Source organism: Mus musculus, chromosome 3 (genome assembly GCF_000001635.26).
Source record: "Mus musculus strain C57BL/6J chromosome 3, GRCm38.p6 C57BL/6J".
NCBI classification, from domain to species: domain Eukaryota; kingdom Metazoa; phylum Chordata; class Mammalia; order Rodentia; family Muridae; genus Mus; species Mus musculus.
This window is the reverse complement of record NC_000069.6, coordinates 116,320,571-116,347,794: the sequence shown is the minus strand read 5'-3', so window position 1 is coordinate 116,347,794 and position 27,224 is coordinate 116,320,571. Positions and strand designations below refer to the sequence as shown.

General features: G+C 45.4%; 1 protein-coding gene across 9 annotated transcripts in view; it reads left to right on the top strand.

Annotated features, from left to right (window-relative positions):
* Nucleotides 1-27,224, top strand: part of Cdc14a (CDC14 cell division cycle 14A) — a 156,189-nt gene that overhangs the window by 80,947 nt on the left and 48,018 nt on the right. For all 9 annotated transcript variants that reach the window (NM_001173553.2, NM_001080818.2, NM_001355646.1 and 6 more), the window contains 3 exons: nt 14,913-15,000; nt 19,086-19,316; nt 25,575-25,713. In NM_001173553.2, the coding sequence (NP_001167024.1) occupies nt 14,913-15,000; nt 19,086-19,316; nt 25,575-25,713 (458 nt within the window). The remainder of the gene's footprint in view (nt 1-14,912; nt 15,001-19,085; nt 19,317-25,574; nt 25,714-27,224) is intronic.

Sequence of the window (27,224 nt, the reverse complement as noted above, 5' to 3'; positions counted from 1 at the left end):
TTCTGACGATGACGTACAGTTGCATGCCCTCAGTTATGACGCTGACGTACAGTTGCACGCACTCAGTTCTGACGCTGACGTACAGTTGCACGCACTCAGTTCTGACGCTTGCTGTTCTTTTCCCCATGGCACCGTTTTGAACCCCGCCTGTTCCGTGATGCAGTGTTAGAGATGCCTGTCTACTCGGGTCCTGCTCCATTGCAGTGCTCAGGACCACTTTGGAGTGGGATGAGGAGAGGGCCAGAAGCAGGTTCTGTTTTCGGTGGCCCGAGGAGCCTGTAGACTGTGAGGACCAACATTGCTTAAGCATACGCAGCTCATCTGTTGGGTTTCTCGAGGGCAATCATCAAGTACACTCCCTAGCATGTCAGGCAGTCTTCCCAGTTTGGGCTAGTGTCCAGAGCAGTCTATTCGAATACCTTGCTTGTGTGTAAAATGTGCTCTGTGTTCGTCTCTCATGAGCAGACTTGTCTTCTGATCCATTCATCTGCGCTAATGGAGAGCATCCTACCAATGGCCCAGAGACTAGAATTCCCCCTTACAGTCTTGCTCCCACGGCAGGTGCCAGAGGATGCATTATCTCATCTCGCTCTCTGATGTCACTTCCTTTACCCTGGATCAGAACTCCTCAGCCTGGACTGTTACGGATGCTTTCTACCTGAGAGTTGACTCCTTTCTCAGGCTTCTCCCACAACCCTGGCTGGATAATCTTAAAACAGCACTCCCATCTTGTCCTGTTCTTGGACCTGAGCTGAGCTGAGTGTGGCTTCGTACCCAACTCTCTCCGCTCTGCCAGGCTCTGGCTGCCTCTGGAGCCTCACTGCCCGATTCTTCGCTGTACCCACTCCTGTGGCAGTTGTTCGAGCTGTCTGCTTTTTGAACGTCTCTGCTCTGGCTGAGCTTGCTTCGTGCAGTTCTCCATTTTCTCTCCTTCATTTCATGTTCTTGCAGACTCTGTGGAAACCAGATCTCTACTCTGGAATCTCCTGTCCCCTGAGTTTCATGTTTTACAATTTATGCCTATTTTCCTTTCATCAAGGCCATTTACATCTTTAATTTCCTTACTAGATACAAATTTCCTGTGCATAGGACATGGCTTTGAGGAAAAACATATTCTGTGTTCTTGTATAGAAGTCTTTAAGTTCAGAAACCTCTATGTCTGTCTTTAAGGTTAATACGTTTAGTATAATTTTACAGGCTATTGTTTAAATCTTCTTGTTTAAATTCTTTCTCTCTTTCTCTCTCTCTCTCTCTCTCTCTCTCTCTCTCTCTCTCTCTCTCTCTCTCTCTCTCTGTGAGTAGTAGCAAAAGAACCTTTTCATTTTAGAAAGAAAGAAAAGAAAGCAACCCCATAAATTAGAAGGCAGTGCATTTATAATGGACAAGACTGCTTTAAACGTGTGTGTGTGTGTGTGTGTGTGTGTGTGTGTGTGTACCACATAGTGGTCATTATAACAAGTGAATTGACTTAAACTTCTCTTGGAATGCTTCCTATCATTTAGTTTTTAGAAGGACAGAGAAGAGTGCTTATAGTTTAATACTTCTTTGTAGAGATAAAACCACTCCTAAGAAGACCCCATCTCATACATATATCATATAGCTGTAGTGTGAGTGGAGGTGTTTTACTCTGATCTCATGCACATATGCACATAGCTATAGTGTGTGAGTTGTCGTGGTTTACTCTGAAGCTAATGACGAGTGTATCTTATAAACCCCTCCCTTGTGTAGGAGTCTTTTAAGGTCATGGACCTAACTGTGTGGGAGTAATTTTGTCCTCTTATAATGAACCTCCAAATAAAATGTTTCAGATGCCATCTCCAAAGAGCCCCAAGTGCTGGACCTCTGCCCCAAGTGTCTGAACATGGAGGATATACCACTAAATACACCATTAACTGCTAAAGACATTTGCTTAACAAGAGTGATTCAGGCCTGGGGGATGGAGAACAGCAAGCACAAACACTACCTACCACACAGAGCAAACAAACACTGAAACAGAAACCTAGTGGATCATCCCTCTGCCTTCCACACCATGTTGTTGAGGCAGCTACTGTATCTTACACAGGCAGTGCTGTGTGATTCTTACAAATCAGCAGAGACAATAAATAGGACCTGGTGACAATGTGGTCCTCCTGCCTTTACGTGAATTAATAAGAACCCAGGGGCTAGAAGCAGAGCTGTGGGTTTGGGTGGCTGTCTAGAAAGCTTTGTTGTCAAATTCCTTCCTTTTCTGTACGTGGACCGTCTATCCCATCACACAGACTATCAAAGAGAAGGTCATGAAACACAGAGCCGTGGTGGGCGTGCCATCAGCGTGTGCTCGATGAGTAATTGAAGAAAGGGTCACTTTGGTGACAATCTGTGGCCCAGGCACTCCTTGTCATAATGCGTCTTGCTGTTTGCACGGCTCCAGGGAGCCTGGTCATTTGGTGAACCGTGAAAGAGCCAGCGTTTCAGGCAACAAAGCCTTAGTCCAGGGATGGGCTCGCAGATTTCAAAGCAAAATTGTGTTGCTGACTGCAATTGTGAGACTCACTGGGAATGATTTGGGATATTCAGGATGGATCTTTTCATAGGAACCTTCCCACTTTATTGAAAATAGATTTCTTCTTTACCCCTCACATAACATATGTTGATCATCCCCGGGTTCTCCTCCCATCTGGACCCGCCCCCTTCCTTTGAAGGGATAATAATAGAATAATATAAAATGAGATGACATATAATAAGAGAAAAGAAAATCTAACACATAGGAATAGGGAAAAACCAAATAAACACAAGAAAAGGGGCCCAAGAAAAGGCACAAAGAGACGAGACACAGAGATCTGCTGGGTTGTGCAATCAGGAATCCTTAAAAACACTAAATTGGAAGCCATAATATATACTTAAAGGACCTGTAGGGTAAAAAGAAAGAAGATAGAATATGTCTAAATAAAATAGAATAGAATAAAATAAAAATAAAGAAAGAAAATGGGGTTGGGGGAGAGGAGAGAGAGCAAGGAACCTGTAGAGCCTCTGTTGGCCATCTGCTGATAGACATGACGCCTGCCCTTAAGGTTGTTTGCTTCCCCCATGAGACAGACTCCCTTGGAGAAAACTGAGTTTACATTTGCAAGTGGTTCTCAATGGGAGCTTGTTCTGGGTTAAGAATGGGAGCGTGTGTCCACTTCTTCCTTTAGCGTGGTGACCCAGTGGGGCAGAGCCGTCCAGGCCGTGTGCAAGCTGCCCCAGTCTCTGTGAGTTCGTATGTGCTTCAGTCCTTGTCTTCTTGGCCTTCTCGCTCTTTTCATTCTCTGGCTCTTAGACTCCTTCCACTGGAGTGCCCCGTTGTCTGTCAGTGGGTCTCTGTGTTTGTTCCCACATGCTGTAGGAGGAAGCCCTGCTGATGATCGCACCGATCTAGTAATACAGCAGGTCACCAGGAATCATTTTATGGCCTTTTTGTTGAACAGTGGTGTTTGGTTTTCTCCTAGGTCCCTAGGCTATCTAATCCCAGGTCCTTAGTCACCCAACCAGTTTTGGGTTGGGCTCAGTCTTGTGGAGTAGCCCTTAAGGCAAACCAGATATTCGTTGGTGACTCCCACAAGATTTGGGCCAGCATTGCTCTAACATATCTTGCCAACAGGACACCACTATAGAGCAGTGGGCTTGTGGGTAGGTCCGTGTTTACATTTCTCCTTTGGTAGCATGCGGAGTCCCTTCACTAGCACATAGGGGTGGGAGGTCTAGGCAGGTGCCAGCTGTACTTTTCCGTGCTCAGTGACTTGTGTAGCTGTTGTCTCTAGCAATGGGGCTTGGGCATCAGTTTGTGGAGAACGACTTACAGTCTTGGCCACAGTGTGGGTTGTTTGGGCGTTTTGGCCAACAACTCAACCAGATGTAACCCAATCCTGGTTTGGAAGTTTCATTTGGTGACAAGAAATGTGCAGTTGGGGCTCTGTCTCCCCATCATTTAGTGATCGCATCCAGATTGCCCTCAAATATGTATGGATTTTAGGAAGCTTTTCCTGTATTGGGTTTCCATACCACCCACCGAATGGCCCTTATTTTTAGCTGTATCTCCCCATGTCCCCCCTCCCTCTTTCCTTCCCCTCCCACTTGGTCCTCTGCTTCAGCCCCCCATCTCCCATCTGTGCATAACTATCTCTTGTATTTCCCTTTCCTAGGGAGATCTATCTGCCACCGTTCCCTTCCTCTAAATCTAACCTGCGTGGTCTATGGATTGTAGCTTGGTCATCACTGACTTAAGAGCTAATATTCACATATAAACAAAGACATGCCATATTTGCCTTCCTGAGTCTGGGTCACCTCACTCAGGATGATTTTTTTTTTCCTAGTTCAGTCCATTTGCCTGTGAATTTTATGATTTCATTTTTTAATGGCTGAGTAATACTCTATTGTGAAGATGGACCACCTTTTCTTTATCTGTCTGTCGAGGGACACCTGGGTGGTTTCCAGTTTCCAGCTGTTATGAACAGAGCAGCAATGACCACAGCTGAGTAAGTTCCCCTGTGGTAGGGTGGGGAGTTCTCTGGGTATATTCTCAGGAGTGGTACAGCTGGATTTTGAGGTATATCAGTTCTCATCTTCCTGAGGAACCACGGCACTGTGGCAGGACGCAGTTGCATCCACCATCAGTGGGTGAGGATGCCCTGATTCTACATCCTCGTCAGCATGAGCTGTCATTTGTTTTATTGATCTTACTCATAGACACTTCTTTGCTAAACTACACTTACTATATAGCATGGCTTAAGAATGCTAGGTACTTGGAAAGCCGAGGCAGGAGGATTGCCATGAATTCAAGGCTAGCTTGAGCTACAGAGACCCTGTCTCAAATAAAAACCAACCAACCAACCAACTAACCAACTGACCAACCAATCATCCAACCGACCAACCACACAAGCTTAATATCTGTGATATTAGTTTCTCCCACACTTTTTTGTTTGTGTGCAATGTGCCTGCATTCATTGTTTTGTATGTGTGGGGCACACATGTGTCTGTATGTATGGCGTGGATGTACACACATGTGCGTGTGGAGGCCTAAGGTTAATAAATTGTCTATCATCCGTCTACCTATTCATTAAGGAAGAGTGGGTCTCAGTCATATTCAGAGTTTATCAATATGGCCGGGCTTATTAGCCAGCCTGTTCTCGGAATTCCTTTGGAAGCTAGATTTACAAGCAGGCTGCCACACTCACCAGATTATGTGGCTTTCTGGGAATCTGATGCTGGTTCTTGTACTTGCATGGCGGGTACTCTAACTGCTGAGTCAGTCCCTTAAAGGAGGTTATGTGACCAGAATGCTACTTATAATGCTACAGAGGATGGGTCAGCAGGGTGTAACCACTTGCTTCTAGTCTAACGATTTCTTAAAGGTTTTGTCTGCTTTCACCTCCCATTCAGGAATCTAAAGAATGCCATGTATAAGCCAGGCGGTGGTGGCCCACGCCTTTAATCCCAGCACATGGGAGGCAGAGGCAGGCAGATTTCTGAGTTTGAGGCCAGACTGGTCTACAAAGTGAGTTCCAGGACAGCCAGGGCTATACAGAGAAACCCTGTCTCAAAAAAACAAAAAACAAAAAAACCAAAACCAAAAAAACAACAAAAAAAGAATGCCATGTATAATTAGTCATATGGATATTTTAAATATTCCACTAGGGACATTCAGAAATGATAGAAAGAAATGGTGAAGGTATTTTAAAAGATGTATTTCAATTAATTCATTATATCCCACATATTTCAACATATAGTTAAGACAGGGATTATTAATGGAGTAGTTTAGTTTACATTTAAAAAAAAAATCATGCCTTCAAAGTCCAGTGTGGCGTTTACACTCCAGCATACCTGAGTCTGGTCTGTTCATCCTGTAAGACACAGGAGCCATGGGTGGCCAGGGTAATGATTCCACAAAATAACAGGCTTGCCATGTACGGTCATGGTCCCCCAGAATGGCATGAAGCCTAAGTCAGTGCTCTATCCGCTCTGACTGCTCATGTGGGAGTACTTTCAAGATTGTCCAATTTAGGAGGTTTAGAGAAGGATGCCTCCGGAATTTGGATATTTCCATGTGACCAGCACATGGATTATTGACTTTAGGACTGAGAAATAGCATCAGACACAGGTCTTGAAAAACAAAAACAAAAACAAAAAAAACCCAAAAACCCAAAAACAAAACAAAACAAAACAAAACCAAAACACCTTCTAGAATATGGTTTCTCCAGTTCCCAAGTCAACCCGTCTGTCCTGTTGCTTAGACACACATTGCTCAGTCAGGATTCTACCAGTAATACTAGGCATATCCAGATCCAACCAACCAACCAATCCGCTCACCCACCCTAACAACTAACCAAAGTCACACGATCTGAAAGCGCCCCGTAGCAATCAGTGTCGAAACGTCTGTACTTTCCGACAGGGCTTGTAAGGTATTCCCAAAGAACCCGAGAACCAATACTACAACCACTCCTTTTGGAATCTAGCCAGGGATCAGTTCAGGAAAATAATATCGACCTTTTATCCTAGGGAGATATGTGAAAACAAGAGCCCTAGTGTTCAATTTACACCGTGATGGTATGTGCCTGTGTATATATGGGCAGCACGCCCTCTAGTGGTGAAGTGACTGCAAGACATCCTGCTTTGACGACCTTGGTGACGCTAGGTCCTCAATTTATAGCTCCCTCTGCTTTCCGCGAAGCGCGTTATTGCTTTATTTTGATGACTGGTCCATGAGCTGGTGACCTCACAGGAAAATGCAGAGCAGGGTCACCCACTAGCAGTACCTTGTTCTTGCTTGTGGCTGGGATTGATGGAGACGAAATGCAGAGAAAGGAGCTTGAGGGGTGATCTTTTGGGGGTCGGGAGGAGCGCTCATCTCTGTGGGTCACATTTATTACCTCGCTTAGTTTTTCAATTTCAAAAAGCTTCCTTAAGTAGCCTCCTGGGGATTCAGTAGAGTTCAAAGATCAACTTTAGAATGTAGCAACTACTTAGAAGGCTTCCTTTTAGCTACATGATGTCTGTCACCCCCCCCCCCCCCAGCTCCCAATAAGTAATAAGTCTAACCACTTTTGAGCGAATGCTGTCTGAGAAATAGCGCTGTCAGCAGGAGGGTATTTTTTTCAGATTGTCAATCTATTGTTGACTTGATTTTGTTTTCTCAAATGCTGGCTATCTGGGACACATCTTTGACCTTGGCAGGTGAGAGCCACACCCAGCTACATCTACCTGACCTCAGAGGAGAGGAGCTGCTGCTTTCGCAGGTGCAGGGGCACCGCACAGGGCTTCTTGTTTTTTACCTTGGTACTCAGAGAACAGGATCGTATTTGCTCAACACCTAGTAAACACAGTTCACACCCATCCATCGGCAGCTGGGGCCTCTGCTCGCCTCAGTTCCTGCCCAGGCAGCTCCATTCCGATCGCTCTGACTGGGAAACTTTGCTTTAAAAAAAAAAAAAATAATAATAATATAACGCTGGGACCAGGGAGATGGCTCAATCAGAAAAATGTTTGCCAAAGCAAGCATGAAGACCAGATTGTAGATTCCTTCAGCCTGTGCAAAAAAAGCTGTCATGGTGGCGAGCTGTCTGTAATCCTAGCACTTGGTGTGGAGGTGGGGGAGAGGGTTGGGATAGAGGCTTGGGCTGTTTGTGTGGTTCCCTGAGTCATTCTCAGCCCCATGTGGCTCACGCTGTGTTGCATTAGACACATCTGTGTCTTCCGTGTCCTCTCTGTGCTTGTGCGCAGAAACTGTCTTGCCTGCCCTTGCATGAATAAAGTAAGCCACTAGCAGAGTCTACTCAGCACAAGGAGTTAATCGGTGTGTAAGACGTGAAATATCTCACGGGTGAGCAGATGAGCATCAAATGCCGAGTGGTCTATTTTCAGTGGAAATTGACCAAAACTGTTTTTTTTTTTTTTTTTTAAATTTTGAGATTATAATTTAATTACAACATTTCTCATTTGCTTTCCCTCCCTTCCATATATCCCTCCTCATTCTCCTTCCAATTCATGGTCTCTTTAGTCATTGATCATTATTGGATGCATCTGTGTATATATATATCTGTGTGTATATATATATATATATATATATGTATGTATATGTGTGTGTATACACACACACACATTTCTAAATATAGTCTGCACAGTCCATATCATGCTACCTGTACGTATGTTCCCATACTGACCATTTTGCATTGGTGTGAAGAAGAGCCTCCCCTGGAGAAGAACACTTCTCCCATTCCAAGATTCTGTCGGTTGCCTCTAGTTCTCTGTGTAGACTTGAAGCCTCCTGGTGAATCCGTCCAGTTCGCTGTGCTCATTGACATTATACTTGTTCAGCTCATGCTTGGGCAGTCACGTTAGTGAGACCTTTCTGGTGGAGTTTCTGATATTGTTAGGAGACTTGATTTCACAGCTAACTCCCTAGGCTGAGACTTTTAATTAAAAACACGTTCTGATTTTGTAGTAACTCTCTGGGAACATATCCACGATGGGTTAGAATACTTTTTTAGAATATTTGTTTTTAAGAATACTTTCATTATCGGCTCATCCCTGCTGCAAGAATTTATAACTTAGGGAGAAAAAAATCAGTTTTTTGTGCAGCACAGATCACTGGTTGGTGGGTTTAAGATCAGGATTCGTATGTAATGCCAACTTGGTTTATGGTGTGACTTGAGACTGTCTCACCTGACCACGTCCTTCATTATATCAGGAAACTGTCCTACTAACCAGTGGATGTTGACTCTTAGGTTTAGCACGTTCTGTGAGGACGTTTTGTTATGTCCTCCATCTCTGGCCTGCAGCAGGAGTCTGTGTGTGGTAGGGCAAGGCTGTGCTGGGGAGTGGCTCTGTAGAGCAGTCTGCAGTGGAGTCTGGATGCAGCTTAGCCTGTGATCCTCTCTTGTTCATACTCTGTGGGCAGGACCGTGTCCTCCCACCCCAGCACCAGGGTCAAGGAGGCCTCAGTGCAGATGTGTGGGCAAGTCCTCAACCAGCTGGAGCAATTACAGAGGTGTGCCTCCCACGGGGACTGACTATGGGAACTATTTGAAGCACGCTTCTGGAGTCGTCTTGTATTTATTTCACCACTGAAAGGCCGCAAGTTTAAGGTAGCCAAATTCCTTCCTGGCCACTGCAGCTGCTACTGGAGAGGGACCCGGAACTTCCTCATGTGCTAAGAAATCATTGCTGTATACAGATGGCGTCGACTAAGTCTGTAAGACTTGAAAGGTTTTCCTCTCCCAAACAATTATGGTTTTTCCCCCTTCCTCTTTAATTTCTGTTTGGTTTATTTCTTTCCCTGTCCTGCTTTCTTTCTCTGTGTCTTTGGGCATTTTGGTTTTTGCTATCCTGATATTGGGTCTCAATGTAGTCCCAGTGGCCTGGAACTCATAGCAGACCTCTTGTCTCAGCTTTCCAAGTGCTGGGATGATAGATAGCATCATCATCTTTTTCTTCTTCTTCTTCTTCTTCTTCTTCTTCTTCTTCTTCTTCTTCTTCTTCTTCTTCTTCTTCTTCTTCTTCTTCTTCTTCTTCTTCTTCATCTTCTCCTCCTCCTCCTCCTCCTCCTCCTCCTCCTCCTCCTCCTTCCACCTCCCTTCCTCCCTCCCTCCCTCCCTCCCTCCCTCCTCCTCTTCCTTCAACTTCTAAACTATTTGAGGTGTGGTCTCTGTAACTATTACAGTTTGATGCTCCTGTCAACATAGGAGTGTCCCAAACCAAACAGGCCCGGTTCGGTCCTGTGGCCTGCCTCTGATTGTGAAGTCAGTCATTTTCCTTCCTCATTATGTAATGTGATGGCTCTTGCAATCTCTGGTCATCTTTCTCAACCTTTCTCATAAGCCCCTTTTCTTCCCTTTGTCCTCCCTGGAACTCTGATGTTCTAGGACCTCATGATTTCTGTGAACGCGCTTTCTGTGGTTCAAGTACACTGACTTTTAAGTGACAATAACAACGTGTGTACTGCTGTCCCCAGGCCTTATGTCTTGAGGATTAAAATGACATGAGCAAGCATACTGGATTTTCACATCCTATGGCTAAGTCGGCTGTGAGATAGTGGACTCAGTAAGGTTGAGTGGGTTCAGAAACCCCGGCACCTCATACATGAGGATGCGAGGCATTTCCTCTACCCCCAACCTGATTCCTGGCCTGGAACACATGACCACAGCACCCCCCACATAAAGTAAGAGACACATAGCACAGAACAGAGTTCTCCACGCTAATGAGGAATCTAGATGGGCCCTGAGGGTTTAGCCAAAAGCATCCCTTCCCGGACATTCCTTCCTGCGAAAGGTATTTAATCTCTGGTCCACCCCGAGGAAGTGGTATGCACCTATTCTGCACGATAAACAATCAATAAACAGTTTGTAACCAGGGACTCTCTCTCTCATCAAGTCCCTCCGTAGGGGGAAACCTTTGCCGTCCAGACCCTCTGCCTAAGTCTCCTGCAGAAGGCCCCTCAGTGCTCCCAGACACTTGCCGCTTAGCTAAACTGGAGTCCCGCTCTCCTCCGCCTGGGCTCGTCATCCTCAGCACTCCGGCCCCCTCTGTTCCTGATCTGATGTCAGGGAGTTAGGGAACCCCAGCTTTGGCCTCAGCCTGTGTTATTTCTCACCCAGACTGGGGTCCCCATCTTAGGTTGCGTTCATCGGTGCTTCCTGCAAGCTCGCGGCGTAGGATAAAATGCAGCCTAGTTAGCATCCTGCATTTCGTCTGCTCATCAGAGTTCCCACACCCCAGCATCGAGACGGAACGCAGAGCCACAGTCTGCAGGTGCTCACTGGCCTAGACTGTTGAAACAATCTCTCAAATAACCCCGCCTTATCTTTCTCCCATGCCCACGGTCTGTCTTCCATACTGCCTTCTACTAACGTGCCTCTCACTTCCAGTTGTTACTAGTTGAGGGGACGCAGTCATCCCACATCGCGCACCCCCTTTCTTCCACCACACTCTCATTCAAAAGTAGAACCAAAGCCAGTCTGGAGCTTGATGGTGATCTGGCACCAAAGCATGGAAACTTGATTTTAACCCAACAGCTCAAATATTGACTATGCTTTCAGCTCATAAAGGGTCCAGCTTCATGGCATTATTTGTGTTTATGGAATAAAGCTGTCCTGTCAGTGTGAATTTATTGATTCAGAGGTTAAGGAAAATGCCAAAACATCTTTAAAATGAATTTTTGAAAAGACATTGAAGTTTTTGTCTTAGTTTTTGAAGCATTCTTTCTGCCGGCCTTCTGGCTGATGAGTATTTTGGATGGTTTACGGCAAATGTGGTGCAGTTTTTCCTTAATGAAAAAGGTCGCAGCTCTTTCCTCTTAGGCTTACTTTGGGAATGAAATGAGCTACATAGGGTACTGTTCTGCAGAGTGGGGATGTAGTTCCTGTTTGCCTTCATCATAACTGATGTTTGTCAATCCCAAATAAAAGCACTGAGAATCCCTTTTATTATTTTGTGCATAGCAACAAGTCACAGTCTTTTTTTTTTTTAAGGTTTATTTATTATTTTTTTTATGTGCATTGATGTTTTTGCCTGCATGTGTGTCTGTGTGAGGGTGTTGAATCCCCCGGAACTGGAGTTACCGAGAGTTGTGAGCTGCCATGTGGGTGCTGGGATTTGAACCCAGGTCCTCTGGAAGAGCAGCCAGTGTTCTTATCTGCTGAGTCATCTCTCCAGCCTAAAGTTATAGTTCTTGACTTGTTTCCTGGGAAATCGTGTAGAGTGATGGAAAACACATATTGCCAGCCTAGACAGCTTTTATTGATAGTCTTGCCATCAGCCCCAGGGGCTTTCTGTGTTCACTGTGGACCTATGATAACGGCAAAAGTCCAAATGTTTGTGCTTCTGTGATCAGTACACCACAGACATAAATATATTCTCTGCGAGTATAGAAACTGATACTTTCCAGTCAGATTCCATTCTAGGAACAGCAACTTGGCTGTTCAAGGGAAATCTGAAGTGGAGAATCTTAAAGTATGGTGCGTTACAGTATCTAAACACACCCATCGCAGGAATGAGACGTCTATCTTACAGTGTAGGTCACGTGCGGCTTTCTAACTGGTATCTGATGGGTAGGGAGCTTTACCTCAGCCGGGGCTAAATCAATGTTCACGTCTCATGCCTGCTTACGTGGTTTTTTTTTTTTTTTTTTTACAAAATGTGGTAGGGTTAGAAAGTACCTGAAGTTCCTGCCTGATCTGGATTCTTTGAAGTTTAATTAGGACAACAGATTTGTGTCATTTTAAATATTCTGTCATTGGCATGTTAGAATTGTAGAAATCACCGGGAAAGGGGCACAGATATAAAGTAACTTTTAGTTGCCTGATGCAATTGTCATCTCTGAGGCTTACTACCTCTGTCTGCTAACTTAGGCCTAGTCCTGGAAATTTCTAGCCTCTGGACAATCTAATCTAGAATGTTTTCAGCCTCTGAGAATTACTGTTGAATAAGCTCACCCCTTCCTAGTTCTTTCTGAATTCTGGCTAGCTGGCTCAACTCAGCAGTTCTGGCTCAAATGCCTCTTCAAGTTGACAGATTCGATTTTGCTCTTCTCTTGGCCTCTCCTGAATCGCTCCGCTTGGCCTCAAAATGACTTGGGCAATCTGTTCTAATCTTCTGGCTCCTTCTCATTCTCTGGCTCATTTTGTTTTGACCTGTGTCTAGCTTGTTCTCTTTTCAGCCAATCTCTGTAAAACCGTCCCAGTAAAGCTGCCTCCTCCTTCTGTCTGCACCTGTTCTTTCATAGCTTTCATTTCCTCTCTCTTTTCCCAAGAGTTGGGCTTATCCTCTTCTGTCAAATCTCTCTCTGATTCTCTATTGTCTGCCACACCATTAGATATCACTTTCAAACATGGGCACTTCTTAATTACAAACTAACTTTACCATCATCGTTTGGTATTAAAGGTGTGTGCTAAGGGCTGAGCCCCACCACAACTAGAAACAGATCTTTTCAGTAAATAACACAGTCTTGGGGTTTACAACATGATCAAGTATCTTGCAACATACAGATAGATCCTTGTTCTGGAACATTACCGGAGCAATCTTTTATGTATTAGGTCAGTTAAAAGCTGTGACCTTTCTTTCAAATTTAAATCTAAGCTCTCATTGTTTAACTTTAGCAACGTTTCCTAGGCTGCCAAATAGAGCCAGGTGTTCCCCAGTGTTCACCATTTTAGGTAGGAAGGTTTACCAACACAATTCTGTTGATTCTGTGAGTGAATTTATCTCACTGTCTCTATTCACATGATCGATTATAAAAGGTTACTATTTAACCAAGCAGATAACTATAATCAAAATGAACAGGTATAAATATATTCAATAAATTCATCTGTCCTCCTTAGTGGCCAAGAATACAGAAATAGTGGACACAGAAAGCCACTGTCTTCCACTATTGATCAGGGCATGCTTTTGTCTTTTGATAATTGAAGCTCATGTTTATTCTTCACTTTCTAAAGTAGATCATTCATTTAGACTTTTATTTAAACAAATTGTTTAATCCCTTAGCAATTGTTATAAAGAGATAGCTACACATCTGCTTATGCATCTCCAAGATTTATAGGGTGTTGTAGAGTGATTTTGTTTTTTATCTTTGGGTTACTATAGTGGATACACATTCAAGATGCCATATAAAGCTTTTTTAAAATACTTTTTTTTTTTTTTAACGATTGGAGAGATGTTATTATGTTTTAGGAATATAAATTGGCCAGTCAGGTTTTGGTTTTCATGGAAGTGACAGTGGATAACATAAGTGAGGTAGTGGCTCTGATTGCCTTGATGTTCTAGCGTATTTGATACATATTTATTTTGTACTTGCCAAAGAGTCCAAGCTCTAATTGGCTTAGATGCCTACCGTGGAGGCCGCCACGCCAGAGGAAGTGTTCTTTACACAGAAACGTGCTGCTTTCCTGATGTAGATGGAGACTTGGGCCAGGGGTGGAGTTGGGTGTGGGGGTGTGAATATTTTCTAATGTATTACATAGGAGCCCCCTGGTCACTGGCAAAGTCTTGGGTTTCACCAATCCATGTCCTAGTCCGGATGGGTTAGTAGCACAAGGACAGGGAAGCCACTGAGGATGGAGGAGGTGCTGGAGTGTGGGAAGGCGAGCCATTTCTTGGCCTGTAGGCCTTTGCTGATGAGCACATTGAGTTTGCTGACCAAAGGTTGACAAGTATTCATCAGTCAGCCAGCAGATACATTTTATTTGGGTTCATAGGGTTTAAAAACTTATTTAAAGATAGTCAACAGTCAAAGAAAGATTTCATTGAAAAGTCCATTTGGAAGGTCAGACCTAGTTAAGTCAGCTTCCCAGGGTCACCAGTTAGCCAGGGCTAGAAGCGCCTGCCTTTTTTTTTTTTTTTTTTTTTGCCTTTGTTTGGGCTTGGCGCCCTCTGCAGGCGACTGTGGCCGAGAGGTTTATGGTGTCTCGTCCCTCCTTCCTGCCCTTTGTCAGTCTTTAAAGCAGCATTGATTGTAGGCATAATTACTCCCAACAACAACGACAACAACAAGAAGAATAAAAGCGATTGTGTTTATTGTGACCCAGATAGTTATAGTTTTTTCACTATTTAAAGCCTCCTTGCTATGTTCATGAGAGTCCTTATATTTTCCCTTACCTCGACCTATTGTTTTTGTTTTTTGTGCTTTTTTTTTTTCCTGGAATAAAATTTCATTGCAGACTGACAAGTTTACTTTCAGACAAACAACCTTTCATACAGTCTGTATTTTTTATCATCTGAGTAGAAACTTTTCTTAAATGAGGTGATACTATAGTGTTTTTTTATATCTATTATTATATATTAGTTTCCCCTTATGTAAGTCCCATTAATCTAGTACTGACGGTGTGACACGTTATTTGTAAGGACTTCTTAAACTGTAGAAACACTATAAACTATTTTTCTTTCCTTTTTTCACAAAATTCTGCCAGCGAGTTGAAAACGGAGACTTCAACTGGATCGTTCCAGGAAAGTTTTTAGCGTTCAGTGGACCGCATCCTAAAAGCAAGATTGAGAATGGTAGGTCATTTTTTCCTGTGTCACGTAAACATCTATTGTAGTTCATTTTCATTACATTCTCCATAATGTATTTCCATATATAATTCACTTCCTTGGCTAATATCCTTTGAGGAATATTTGTTCATAATTTTCAAAATTGAACAGTATTAATTTGTGTGTTAAATGCTAAACTTCTATTATATTTTATTTTTTTAAAGCAGGTTTATTTTATTTTTAATTATGTGTATATGTGTGTGTGGGAAGGTATGTCATGGGTGGTGTGTACACAGAGCACATCCCCTACAGAGGTCACAAGAGGCCATCAGAGTCCCTGGAGCCGCAGTTGGAGGGTAGCTTGAGACAGAATTCCAGATATTCAAAGTGTTTGTTTGTCCATTTAATAAGCGCAGCGTTGTAGGCAGGTGGAGGCCTGGCTCCCCATCCCTTACTGGTTGTGGAACCTGCTGTGAGCGTCCTTCCTTCTGGAAGCATTAGTTCCCTTGTATAGCCCAATGAGGGGACAGACCCACGTCTTGGGCAGCTAGTGAGGATAGGATTAGAGACATGGATGAAGGGCCTCAAGGTGGCAGGTCCCTCAGCAGCTACACAATTGTCTTTTTATCCCAATGTTCTGGCTACCTTATTATCATACCTAGAACAGTCATTTCCCTCAGCTTTCCCCCACTTTCCCAACTTTAAAGGGAAGTCTGGGAAACGATGAATTGAAGTCTCTTAGCTCTGAAATTGTTTCCTTAGCCTGTTCTTTAGCACCTCTGGGTCCTGTGCTTCACTGATGTCATGTCTCCATCTAGTGGCAAGATTCGGTAAGGGTTGGGTGAGCGACCAATCAACCCTGGGTGGATTGATATTAAAAGACTAACCAGTCCCTCACAACATGACAGTGACATTGCCACACGTTTGGATGATTTTTCTTGGTTTTAATTAATTCAAAGTCCCCCCTCCCTCTCTCCTTCCCTCCCTCCCTCCCTCCCTCCCTCCCTCCCTCCCTCCCTCCCTCCCTCCTTCTCTCTCTCTCTCTCTCTTTCTCTCTCTCTCTCTCTTTCTTTCTTTCTTTCTAATAAAAAAGCTTGTCCTGTTCTCTTACTTGGTGTCCTGATAAATGGAATGGCGTTGATTGAGCCTTACCTGAAACAATCACCCACACAGGTGCTAGAGTGTGACTTACAGGGTGTAAACGCTGGCTAGCTATGTGTGCATGGTAAGCTATCCAGGCACTAGTTATTCTGTAACTGTGTGGTTTAGTGAGATAATCCAGATAGAGTACTTTGGCGCCTGGGGACATAGCAAGTGATCAATAAAATTAGGTATTATTACTGTCATCATCATTATATCAATGTCCTGATACCATGCTAAGTGAACGGCATCTATTGACTGTGTGGGGTAGCTCACTAATGGCAAGAGAAGGCTGGAGAACTAGAAATGGTGAAGAAACAATGTATCTGCAGGGTTTACATAGGAGAGCAGGACCATGGCCAGGGATTCCAGCCACAAGGAATTTTTATTTACTCATTAAAAAATTTATTTATTTAATCTTTTTAAATGAGCACACACAGTCTTAGATATTATTGTGCTATTTTTGAAAGAAGTGTGTTTAAGTAGAGTCTCCTCCCCATCAACCCTCCCACTGCTGGTACCCAGCCCTCCATCATCCCTCCCACTGCTGATGCCCAGCCCTCCATCATCCCTCCCACTCCATCATCCCTCCCACTGCTGATGCCCAGCCCTCCATCATCCCTCCCACTCCATCATCCCTCCCATTGCTGATGCCCAGCCCTCCATCATCCCTCCCATGGCCCGGTACCCCAGCCCTCTCTTGTTACCTCCCCTGGTGATTCTGACTTTCATGTCAGTCCCTCCTTGCTCTGCTTTTTTATCACTAGCACCTCTTTTTCACCCTCTCTTGCTTTCCTAGTTTTCTAGGCTTTATTTGTAACGACATCCATTTCCATACATACATGTATATATTACAAGCCAGGATCCACAGATGAAAGAGAACATATGGATTTTTGTCTTTCTGAGATTGGGACACCTCACTTAGTATTATACATCCCAGATTCATCCATTTTTCCCCCCTGGAAATTCCATTTTCTTTACAGCTGAGTAACATCCCATTGTGAATTGGTTCCACATTTTCATTATCCACTCTGTTCATGGACATCTAGGGTGGCTCTAAATCCTTTCTATTGTAAATAGGGCAGCAATAAATATGGATGTGTAGGTATCTTTGTGATAGGAGTCCTTTGGATATAGTGAGTGGTACGCTAAGTCCTACGGTCCATTTGTTTTTAATGTTTTGAGTAATCTCCATGAGGATTTCCACAATGGCTGTACTAGCTTGCACCCCACCTACATTGAATAAAAGTTCCACTTTCCACACGTCTCCAACAGCATCTGTCATCAGAGTTCTTGATGTTAGGCATTCAGAGGAAATTTAGTACAGGGAGTTTGCTACAGTGAGACTAAGAAGAAAGACAGCAACGAAGGATGCAGAGGGCGATGGAGAAGGTAGTGGGTTCCTTTGAGGCTGAGGGATGAAAGAAACAAAGGGGAGTTGGGAGGACGGAGGCCCGTGGAGGAAGAGCCTCTGCTGGTCCTCAGGGCTCTGAAGGGAATGCACCAGAGACTCTGCTGTCAGGGAAGACATCTGGCCGGTTCAAGGCATGCCAAGCCGAGATGGGAGCTCTGGCTGAAGTGCTGACAGACGGGAAGAAAGGTTTCCTTTGGTTGTCTTGCCATCTCTCCTACTTTGAGAGCAAACGGAAGTATGCTAGAAGGGTAGTCTGCATGGAGTAGTAGGTGGACCCAGAATTACAAAGACTGAGTTGGAAGCCTGGCTTGGAGCTGAGAGAAAATTTTTAAAAATGACAGGGTGAGCAGGGGTGCAGCCAAGAGCATAGTATGGAGACCCTCTGGTTCACTCCGGAGCACGTGATCTGGGGGGGGGGGTGTCATTCTTTCTCCAGAGCACGTGATCCCCTCGGGGTCATACTCCGGAGCACATGATCCCTCGGGGTCATTCTTTCTCCAGAGCACGTGATCCCCTCGGGGTCATACTCCGGAGCACATGATCCCTCGGGGTCATTCTTTCTCCAGAGCACGTGATCCCCTCGGGGTCATACTCCGGAGCACGTGATCCCTGTGAATGAGGTCACTTCACTTGCCTGGGCTGCCAGGAATCTGCCAGCAGCTGGCGAACCCTGAATGGGTGAATCCTGAATGAGTGATTGGTGGTAACTGGTGTGTTAGGAAATTAGTCCTCTTAACCCCTGGGCTGCAAGGCAAGGTTTTCAGTGACCCAAATTCCCGTGGTCACTTTGGATGACCGGCCAAGAGTAGATCAGTAACAAGAATGCTTGCTTGCTGGGGGACATGCCAGGACACGTGGAGATTGTCTCCCCCCACTGTCAAGAAAGGGTCTACCAAAAGTTACTCTCTTAACTTTACTTTGAAATACTAATATTTTTATTGGACATGCATATGTTTATGCTACACATATGATTGATTAAAATTATGTATATACTATGAAGCGACCGTCAAATTTAACACATGGATCCAGTCCCGCACGCTGTTTTTAACTATAGGCAACATGCTGTGCACTAGGGCCCTTGATCATATTTCTCTTGTCCAGTGGCACCCTTGGACCTCCATCCCACAGTTCCCAGCTGTTATTTTAAGGAGATGGTTTTGAGAAAGCTTACAAGGTGTGACTCGGACATTGCATATGATAATTAATCACCACCCTGCTTCACGGGGAGTGGTGTTATAGATGGAAACGCTACCTCTAGCTTCCAAAAAGCCTTCGCTGTAGCTGAAACGAATCTGTTAAAGAATACTGTTCAAGAAGGAATGTCGCCCCAAATCACCCCAGCACTGCTCTGTCCATTTGAGTACTTCGGAACTGCCTTTGTTTGGGGTCTCCAAGATTATGCTTCCTGGATTCTGGATTCTTGGCCAGTCATCCAGAGGCTGCCATTTTTATTTTTTTATTTTTGTAGGTTGTAGTCGCCTCTGGTGTTCAATTAGGTCAGCCGCTACTTTGATGGCTCCTTGTGGTTTTCTGCTGACTGTCCCTTGTTTGCCTGTAGGTTACCCTCTCCACGCTCCCGAAGCCTACTTTCCATACTTCAAAAAGAACAACGTGACCACGATCGTGAGATTGAACAAAAAGATCTACGAGGCGAAGCGCTTCACAGACGCTGGCTTCGAGCACTATGACCTGTTCTTCATAGACGGCAGCACCCCCAGCGATAACATCGTGCGGAGATTCCTGAACATCTGTGAGAACACCGAGGGGGCCATCGCGGTCCACTGCAAAGGTGTGTGTGAGCTCTCAGCGGCCACTGTGCTGGGAAAGGGCGGGCCCAGACCCACCTAATAATGAGCCAGACCTGCGGGTGATAGGATACAATGGGATGTTTTTCTTTTGTACTAGATAGTTGGAACATGAGCCCATTTTAATAATCCCTTCCCTAAAGAAAGGATTAATCGCCTTGGTGGTGGGGCCCAGCTTTCTGGACAAGTCATGGCATGCACTTGTGACTCTTCTGAGCCCAGGCGCATTGACTCTGAACACCACTAGAAGGAAGTAACGCTTCCTTCAGAATTGATCATCTTTTCTTCGTACTCTTCCATCATCTGACATTTAGTGTTTCTATATGCGCGTACGTGTGTCTGTGTGTTCACACGTGTGTATGCCAGAGTTTGACAACTCAAGTCTTCCAATTTTGTAGTTTTGAGACAGGGTCTCTCACTGAAGTAGGAGCTTGCCTTTTTGGTTACACTGACTGGCCCGTGAGTCCCAGGGGCTCTCTTCTCTCTACACTCCCCATTCACGGGCACCTGCATTATATCTGGGTCATGACAGTGTCTGGCTCTAACTGCAGGACCCCCATTCTTGCTTGGCAGGTTTACTGACTTTCCTCCTAGCTCCTCTCGATGGCTTTCGGGTCTCTCTACTCTTCCACCCTCGCGCCGCCCCTCCCCTAAGTCTTATGCCTCATAGAATAGAGGGTCTTCCCACCCATTACTCGATGTGGGTTGTCTCAGAATTAACTGGAAGACTTTGCTGTGCAAGTGAATACCTGGCTTCTGGAGTGGGCACTGGTCAGGTAGAGCAAGTGTAGGTCCCAGCTTTTAACAAATCAAAACGCAAGATTTCCAGTTAAAATTGAGCGTTACATTAAAGTCGGAAGGAGCTCAGATTCCACTGTGGGTTTTCTAGTTTGGTGATCTTCATTTCCGCGGAGACGAATCACTCCTGGGAATGAAGCCTCTAGCATGCCACTCGCAGCTCTTCACGGTGCCGCGAGGTGGCGCTGCTCACATTGGCTTTGCGTCCACAAAGGCGGTTTTTTGTTGCACGGTTATGCAAATCGGCCAGTAGGTGTTGGGGATGGTACTGTTCTTTTCATGTGCGGAGCGCTGCTGTAACTGCCTTATTCAGACAGTGTGGCTTTGGTTCTGACAGAAATTAAAATACCATTTTGTAGGCCCTTGTTTCTATGTTTAAGATCTGAGTAGGTGGAGGAACTTTGCTGAACATGTGAGCTCTGAGCAGTGATGCCAGGCTGCGTTCTTCTCCCAGCAGCCTGGGAAGACAGGGAAGCGACCGGCACATGGCCCCCGATTTAGGGATGGTTCCCGAAGCCAGGCTGCATCTACCTTTGGCGCAGCTCTTCTCTCGCCCTTCTTTGTGCGGGGAAGACCCTGGCTTGCAGGACAGTAGTCCTCTCTCTGGGTTGTTAGACTAAGGTGTTCATTTGCTCTCTTCTTTGCTTCTGGTCTCTCCTGGGGCAGAGAGCTGGCTTGTTCTGAACGTTTCTTTGGCACTCTAAGTTTGTTTTATTGTAACCCTCCCGGCGGGAACGAAAGGACTCTAAATAGAATCTTGTGCCAGCCGCGTTTGACTATCAGGCTGTTGAGATTATGAACCCCACGAAAATGGATTTTCCTCAGCATTTTCCTGATGGGAGAAGCCAGCTAGAGGGAGATCTCTCTCTCTTTCTCTCTCTCTCTTTTTCATATCACTGACAACTTGTCGGGTCACTTTGCAAGTCTTAAGAGGGGGGTCACACTCTTCACTACAACACCTTGAGTGAATCCCCCTTTCTGTTTTCTACTCTCACATATATCTTTAGTTAGACCACTGCGGATAGGTGGCTGTACTTGGCTCTGTGTGTGTGTGTGTGTGTGTGTGTGTGTGTGTGTGTGTGTGTCTCGAGGTGGGGTAGGGGGAAGGGCAATTGGGACCCAGCCTCTGACCTAACTCTGGTAACATGGTGGTGGTCCCATGCTGTTAGAGTTTGCTCACATGCAGGACAAGGCCCACCATTCCCATATGCCATGTGTCAGAACCTGGGAGCCTATGGAGTGTGATAATGAAGCTTTAGTATGGGACACGCCGATCGTCTCTTTTGAAGGAAGTTCAGTTTCCTATTTAAACAAACAAACAAACAAAAAATCAGCATTTTCCCTAGGGGATTAATTTGGCCTTTTCCTAGTCAGTATTATTATGACAAGGTTCTGTGTATATCTGTATATTTATAAGCTATATTTTGGATCAACTGACTGGGGGGGCATAGCTTTCCTTTTTTATATACTTTTTTAATACAGTATTTTTTTTATCATGTTTCCCCTCCCCCCAATTCCTTTCCTATCCTCTTTACCTACCTACTCACCCAGAGACATGTTCTCTGTCTCTCTCAAAACAAGAAAACAAAAGACAAAAATCAAAATAAACAAAAAACCAATAAGATGAAAAAAAAAAGCCCAAACAAAATAAAATAAAACAAAACAAAAGCTCCCCAGCCCACAAAGACATGGGGTTCATCTTGTGTTGGTCAACTAACTTCTGGGAGTGGGGCATGCCCTGGGATGTGGTTAATACGAATAGGGAGACTCTCTTGGGAAAAACTGTTTCCCATTGTCAGGAAATGGCTTTTTGGTTAGGGTTGGAACCCTGTGTCTGCTTCCCTGTCTCAATGCTGGGACCCTTGATGCTTGAACCTGTGCAGCTCTGGTGAGCACTGACACAGCCTCTGTGAGCTCACGTGGGCATCACTTGCTCTTGCAGTAGATGGGAATTAGCAGTGATCCACTGTGGTCAATGAGCAGAGAGTGAGCGACTTGGGAGCACTCAGTCCTAAGTGGGATGCCTTTTTATCACTCCCCAGCCTCCACCAAGGCCCAGGGATCTAAGGGCAAGTGGAGGTGGAAAGATTGTAAAAGCCAGAGGTGGCAGATGATTCCAAGGGAACAGTGTATCCCAGACAAAGCTTAAATTTAAATGTAGTGTCTCCCTCGATGGCATGTGGCGTCTAAGAAATACTGGGAAAAGACAACTCTGAGGCTAAATATTCTTGTTGATAGACAGGCTTTCTCTATATATCACCTACCTGTGAATGCTTACCTCTTAAGAATTGTATACACACACACAGACACAAGAAATGTATACACATCCCCCCCCCCCCATGGCAGAAATGTTTTTCTCCCCATATTTCCACTATCCCTTTTTTGTTTTTAAAGTGTTGAAGTGAGCTCTTAAAGAGGAGTCACATTGATGCCGGGCATCACTTACATGTGAGGTGGCTTTCTCCTTTCCCCTCCTGTTAATGAACTCGGGGTTCTTTTAAACACATCACACCTTTGGTTTAATTGCAGCTGTTTTGTTTTTAATGGCGTACTTAGCTACCTGGGCTTGCTAATTACTTTGACATCTGCCCTGATTAAGTCAGCTTAATTTTCTGGAAATTCAAGAAGCACTCAGTGTTTTAATTGAACTAAAGGAGGTGGAAGTGAGTGTCCCATCCTTTTTAAATGAACTCTCCCCGGGGAGTGGGGAGAGAAGGAAAATGCCATGTGTCAACATACAGCGGCACTTGGGGGCAAATTAGACACAGTTAATTTGTGGCAAAGGTATGAAACCCACCACAAGGCCTTGTTTGCAGTCCACATTAAAGGAACGGCTGTACATTGGGGGCATTTTCTAGCATCAATATTCATCTAAAATACAGCAACATTGTTACTCTGTGATGTGCATACTGATGCCCTATTGGGAGCCAGAAGGAGGACTGGTAGTCTAAAGCTTTTGTTATAAATAGAGCACCCTGCACCTTTGTCACGCGGTGCCAGGGAGCCCTTTAATTACGGATGCTTTAACGTTTTTTTTTTTTGTTAAAGTTTTAATAGAAACTTAGTGAAGTACTCCTATTCTGTTCCCTGTGGTAAGAGCTCCCAACGATGGAGTGCTAAGTAGGTTCTTTTTATAGACCTAAAATTATAGACTCCTTTTTAAAAGGGGGGGAAAGCAACTTCAGTTTCAGAGAAATTTGAACATTCGCAGCACCATCCCTTGGCTGTCAGGAGGATTAGGAGCCTGATTGGGGGGGGGGGGGGGAACCAGGCAGCTCCCTGCATGAGGAGTCGTCGTGGGAGTCTCTAGGAAGAAGCCCCCTCTGCTCCCCAGACAGGGACCCAAACTGGAACCCCCCGAGTCCCACTGGTTCTGGTGCCTGTTCTTAGCATGCTCAGCGGCAGCCCCTCCTGAAGTTAAGCCTTGTCAAGTATCCGGAGGGAGAGTGACTGAAGCAGTTCATAGTGAGGTGAGAGTCAGGAGGGTTAACTGCAACTGTTTCTTCATGTTAAAGAGAGGATCCACCGAAGCTTTGGGAAACTTTAGCCTCTTGTTTGTGTTGATGCTTGATCTGGGTCAGAAGGTACTTGAGGTAAATACGAGATACACACACACACACACACACACACACACACCCCTCGTCTATTAACAGTGCATGTACGCTTTGCAAACAGAAAGGTGAATGGGAAGGCCAGGCCAGGCATCTATGGGCATGAACCTGACTATCTGCCCTTTCAATGTCACATTTGATGTCCATTCTAAGCAGTATTGCTGTCAAGTGGACACACAGTTTGTGCTGAGTAAAACCCTTGTTATTTTTTTCCTGCATAAAGTCCGGATTTACGCACCATGTATAGGTTCCTGTAGCAGTGCAGTTTCATGATAGGCAATTAAAAATAAAATGTCCAGAGATGCCCCTGGGAAACAGTTATATCAAAAAGGCGGCCAGGCAGATGGCTCAGCAGGTAAAGGTGCTTGCTGCCATGCCTGCCCCCACCTGAGTTTGATTGCTGGGATCCACACGGTGAAGGAGATAACGGATGTTTGATCATCACTGCCTGACCTCTGTGTGCATACACACGTACATCCCAGATAAGCCAATGTAACTTAATAAAGTAACTGTGGAAAAAAAAAAAACCTGACGTAACGACATTCATTTTCTATATTTTTAATACTTCTTAAATTAGATTGGGTTTAAAAATTGATGAGCAAGGATGTGTATTTCACCATTAGACGTTATGACTGTTTCTCAGCTCTGAGCAAATACCGTGCATTTCCTAATTCTGGGAGAGTAGATTATCTTCATTATTTGACCAGGGAGGATGCAATAATTCAAGTCCATGGTTTTATTTATTTATTGTATTGGGGATTGAACCTAAAGCCTTATGCAGGAAAAACAAACTCTCTACCACTAAGTTACAGGCCTAGTCCTAGACTATTCATAAACAAAGCTATTGACTAGATTTCATCTCTCTCTGTCCCCCTCCCCCTTTCCCTCCCTTTCCCCCTCTCCTCGCCTCGCCTCTCCTCTCCTCTCCTCTCCTCTCCTCTCCTCTCCTCTCCTCTCCTCTCCTCTCCTCTCCTCTCCTCTCCTCTCCTCTCCTCTCTTCTCCTCTCCTTCTCTCCCTTTCTTCCTGCCTCGCCTCTCCTCTCCTCTCCTCTCCTCTCCTCTCCTCTCCTCTCCTCTCCTCTCCTCTCCTCTCCTCTCCTCTCCTCTCCTCTCCTCTCCTCTCCTTCTCTCCCTTTCTTCCTGCCTCTTCTTTCTGACAGAGTCTCACACATTTTGCCCTGGCTGGACTTGAACCTCAGGATTCTCCCACTTCTGCCTCCTCAGTTTCAGGACTAGAGTATGTGTCACCACATCTGATCTTCCTCTTCCCTTTTCTAATGAGACCTTTTCATGGATGAATTCCAAGGTCAGAGGCTTCAGGCATTTTAAATTCCACTGTGACCCAATCAAAATGTCTTTCTAATTCATCTCTTATCCTTATCTCTGCCTCCCAGACCCCCTTGGGCCATCTTTGCACCCCTGCCTCTGCCCACCTATCCCCCCACCCCAGCCAGCAGTTTTCTTCTTCCAGATCCATTTCTTGAGTTTACGTCACTTTCTTATCCTATAATGTAGGGCAGCTACTTTTTGTCCTTTCCGTTGGTTAAAAAAAAGTGTGGGTGGTTCTGTTTCATGTTTGTTTGTTTTTTTCCCTCTTTCTTTGGTATTGGGAATTGTACTAGGGGCGTCGCACATGCTTGGCAGGAGCTCTGCCAATAAACGACATCTCCAGCCTGAGTAAATATATGTTTTTACACGAGAGACACTGCGTGAACGCCAGCCATTGATGCTGTCTTAGCCCTAGAATCCAGTGCAGTCTGTGGACAGGGTAGTGTTCATGTTTTGGCGGATGCATTTGCTACACTTTGCATTTCTCGTTTCCCTCTTTTCCAGCTGGTCTGGGAAGAACCGGGACATTGATAGCCTGTTATGTCATGAAACACTACAGGTTTACACATGCTGAAATCATTGCTTGGATCAGAATTTGCCGACCAGGCTCCATCATCGGACCCCAGCAGCACTTCCTGAAAGAGTAAGTGTCCCTTTCCGATGACTGTGTTGCCTTTTTGCCCTGAGCCTTTCACCCCCAAATTCCCAGGGGTCAGGGGTCAGTCCCTGGGGTCAGCCACTGAGCCAGTCACTGGGTCAGTCACTGGGGACAGTCACTGGGTCAGTCACTGGGGACAGTCACTGGGTCAGTCCCTGGGGTCAGCCACTGAGCCAGTCACTGGGTCATTCACTGGGGACAGTCACTGGGTCAGTCACTGGGGACAGTCACTGGGTCAGTCACTGGGGACAGTCACTGGGTCAGTCACTGGGGACAGTCACTGGGTCAGTCACTGGGGACAGTCACTGGGTCAGTCACTGGGGACAGTCACTGGGTCAGTCACTGGGGACAGTCACTGGGTCAGTCCCTGGGGTCAGCCACTGAGCCAGTCACTGGGTCAGTCACTGGGGACAGTCACTGGGTCAGTCACTGGGGACAAGTCACTGGGTCAGTCACTGGGGACAGTCACTGGGTCAGTCACTGGGGACAGTCACTGGGTCAGTCACTGGGGACAGTCACTGGGTCAGTCACTGGGGACAGTCACTGGGGACAGTCACTGGGGACAGTCACTGGGGACAGTCACTGGGTCAGTCACTGGGGACAGTCACTGGGTTTAGTGAGACAACCAAGCTGCTAAAGAAACCTCAGTTTTCGGATTCACGTGAGAGGGAATGGAGGAATGAGAAGATAAGGTTCAAGTTTCTATTCTGACCAGGTCGCTGCCAGCTTCATGCTCATCATTCGGAAGCCCCCTCCCTTATTAACTCACTTACACTTATGCCTTTCCATCCAACCCCAGGCTGCTGTGCAGAAAGATGCAATTTGTAAGAATGCCCTTTGTGAAGCAGCCTGTCTCCCCTTAAAATATTAAGCACTGAATATTAAGCACAAGTAGGAGGAGGAGGAAACTTTTCATTTGTCTTGAGATCATAGCTCTGGTTGGCCTTGACCTCGATACGAGGCTGAGGGTGACTCAGGTGCCTCTGCTTCCACCTTCTGAGCGCTCAGATGACAAGGTTGATTGAACCCAGGTGTTTCTGAAAGCGAGGCAAGTGCGAGGCAAGTGCGAGCCACGCCTCCGGCCTCCTAGGATGAGATGAACTGGTACTAGTTGTCGTCAGTGCAGTTCTAACATACGCTCCGTTTCTGATACCTTATGCGGACGCTTTGCTTCCGTGCCCCCCCACCCCCCCAGTTGGAGTGATCCCATCCGACTTAAATCAGTTTAGTTTGGATGAGGTGTCGTAAGTAAGAAAGATGTTCCAAGTGAGCTCTTCACATCTGAAATGATGAACAAATCCTTGAGCCCAAGGGAGCACTAGTTTACTAAACCCACGGGGAATAACCGCTAAAAAAACCAAGCACCAGGAAATGAACAGGAAAAACTCAGCTCAGAGAGCCAGAGACAGGAGAATGATGAGTCCTAAAGAAAAGCTATGTGTAAATAGGGTCATTAAAGAGAAGGAGGTGTCCAGGTTTCTCCTCATGTATATGAG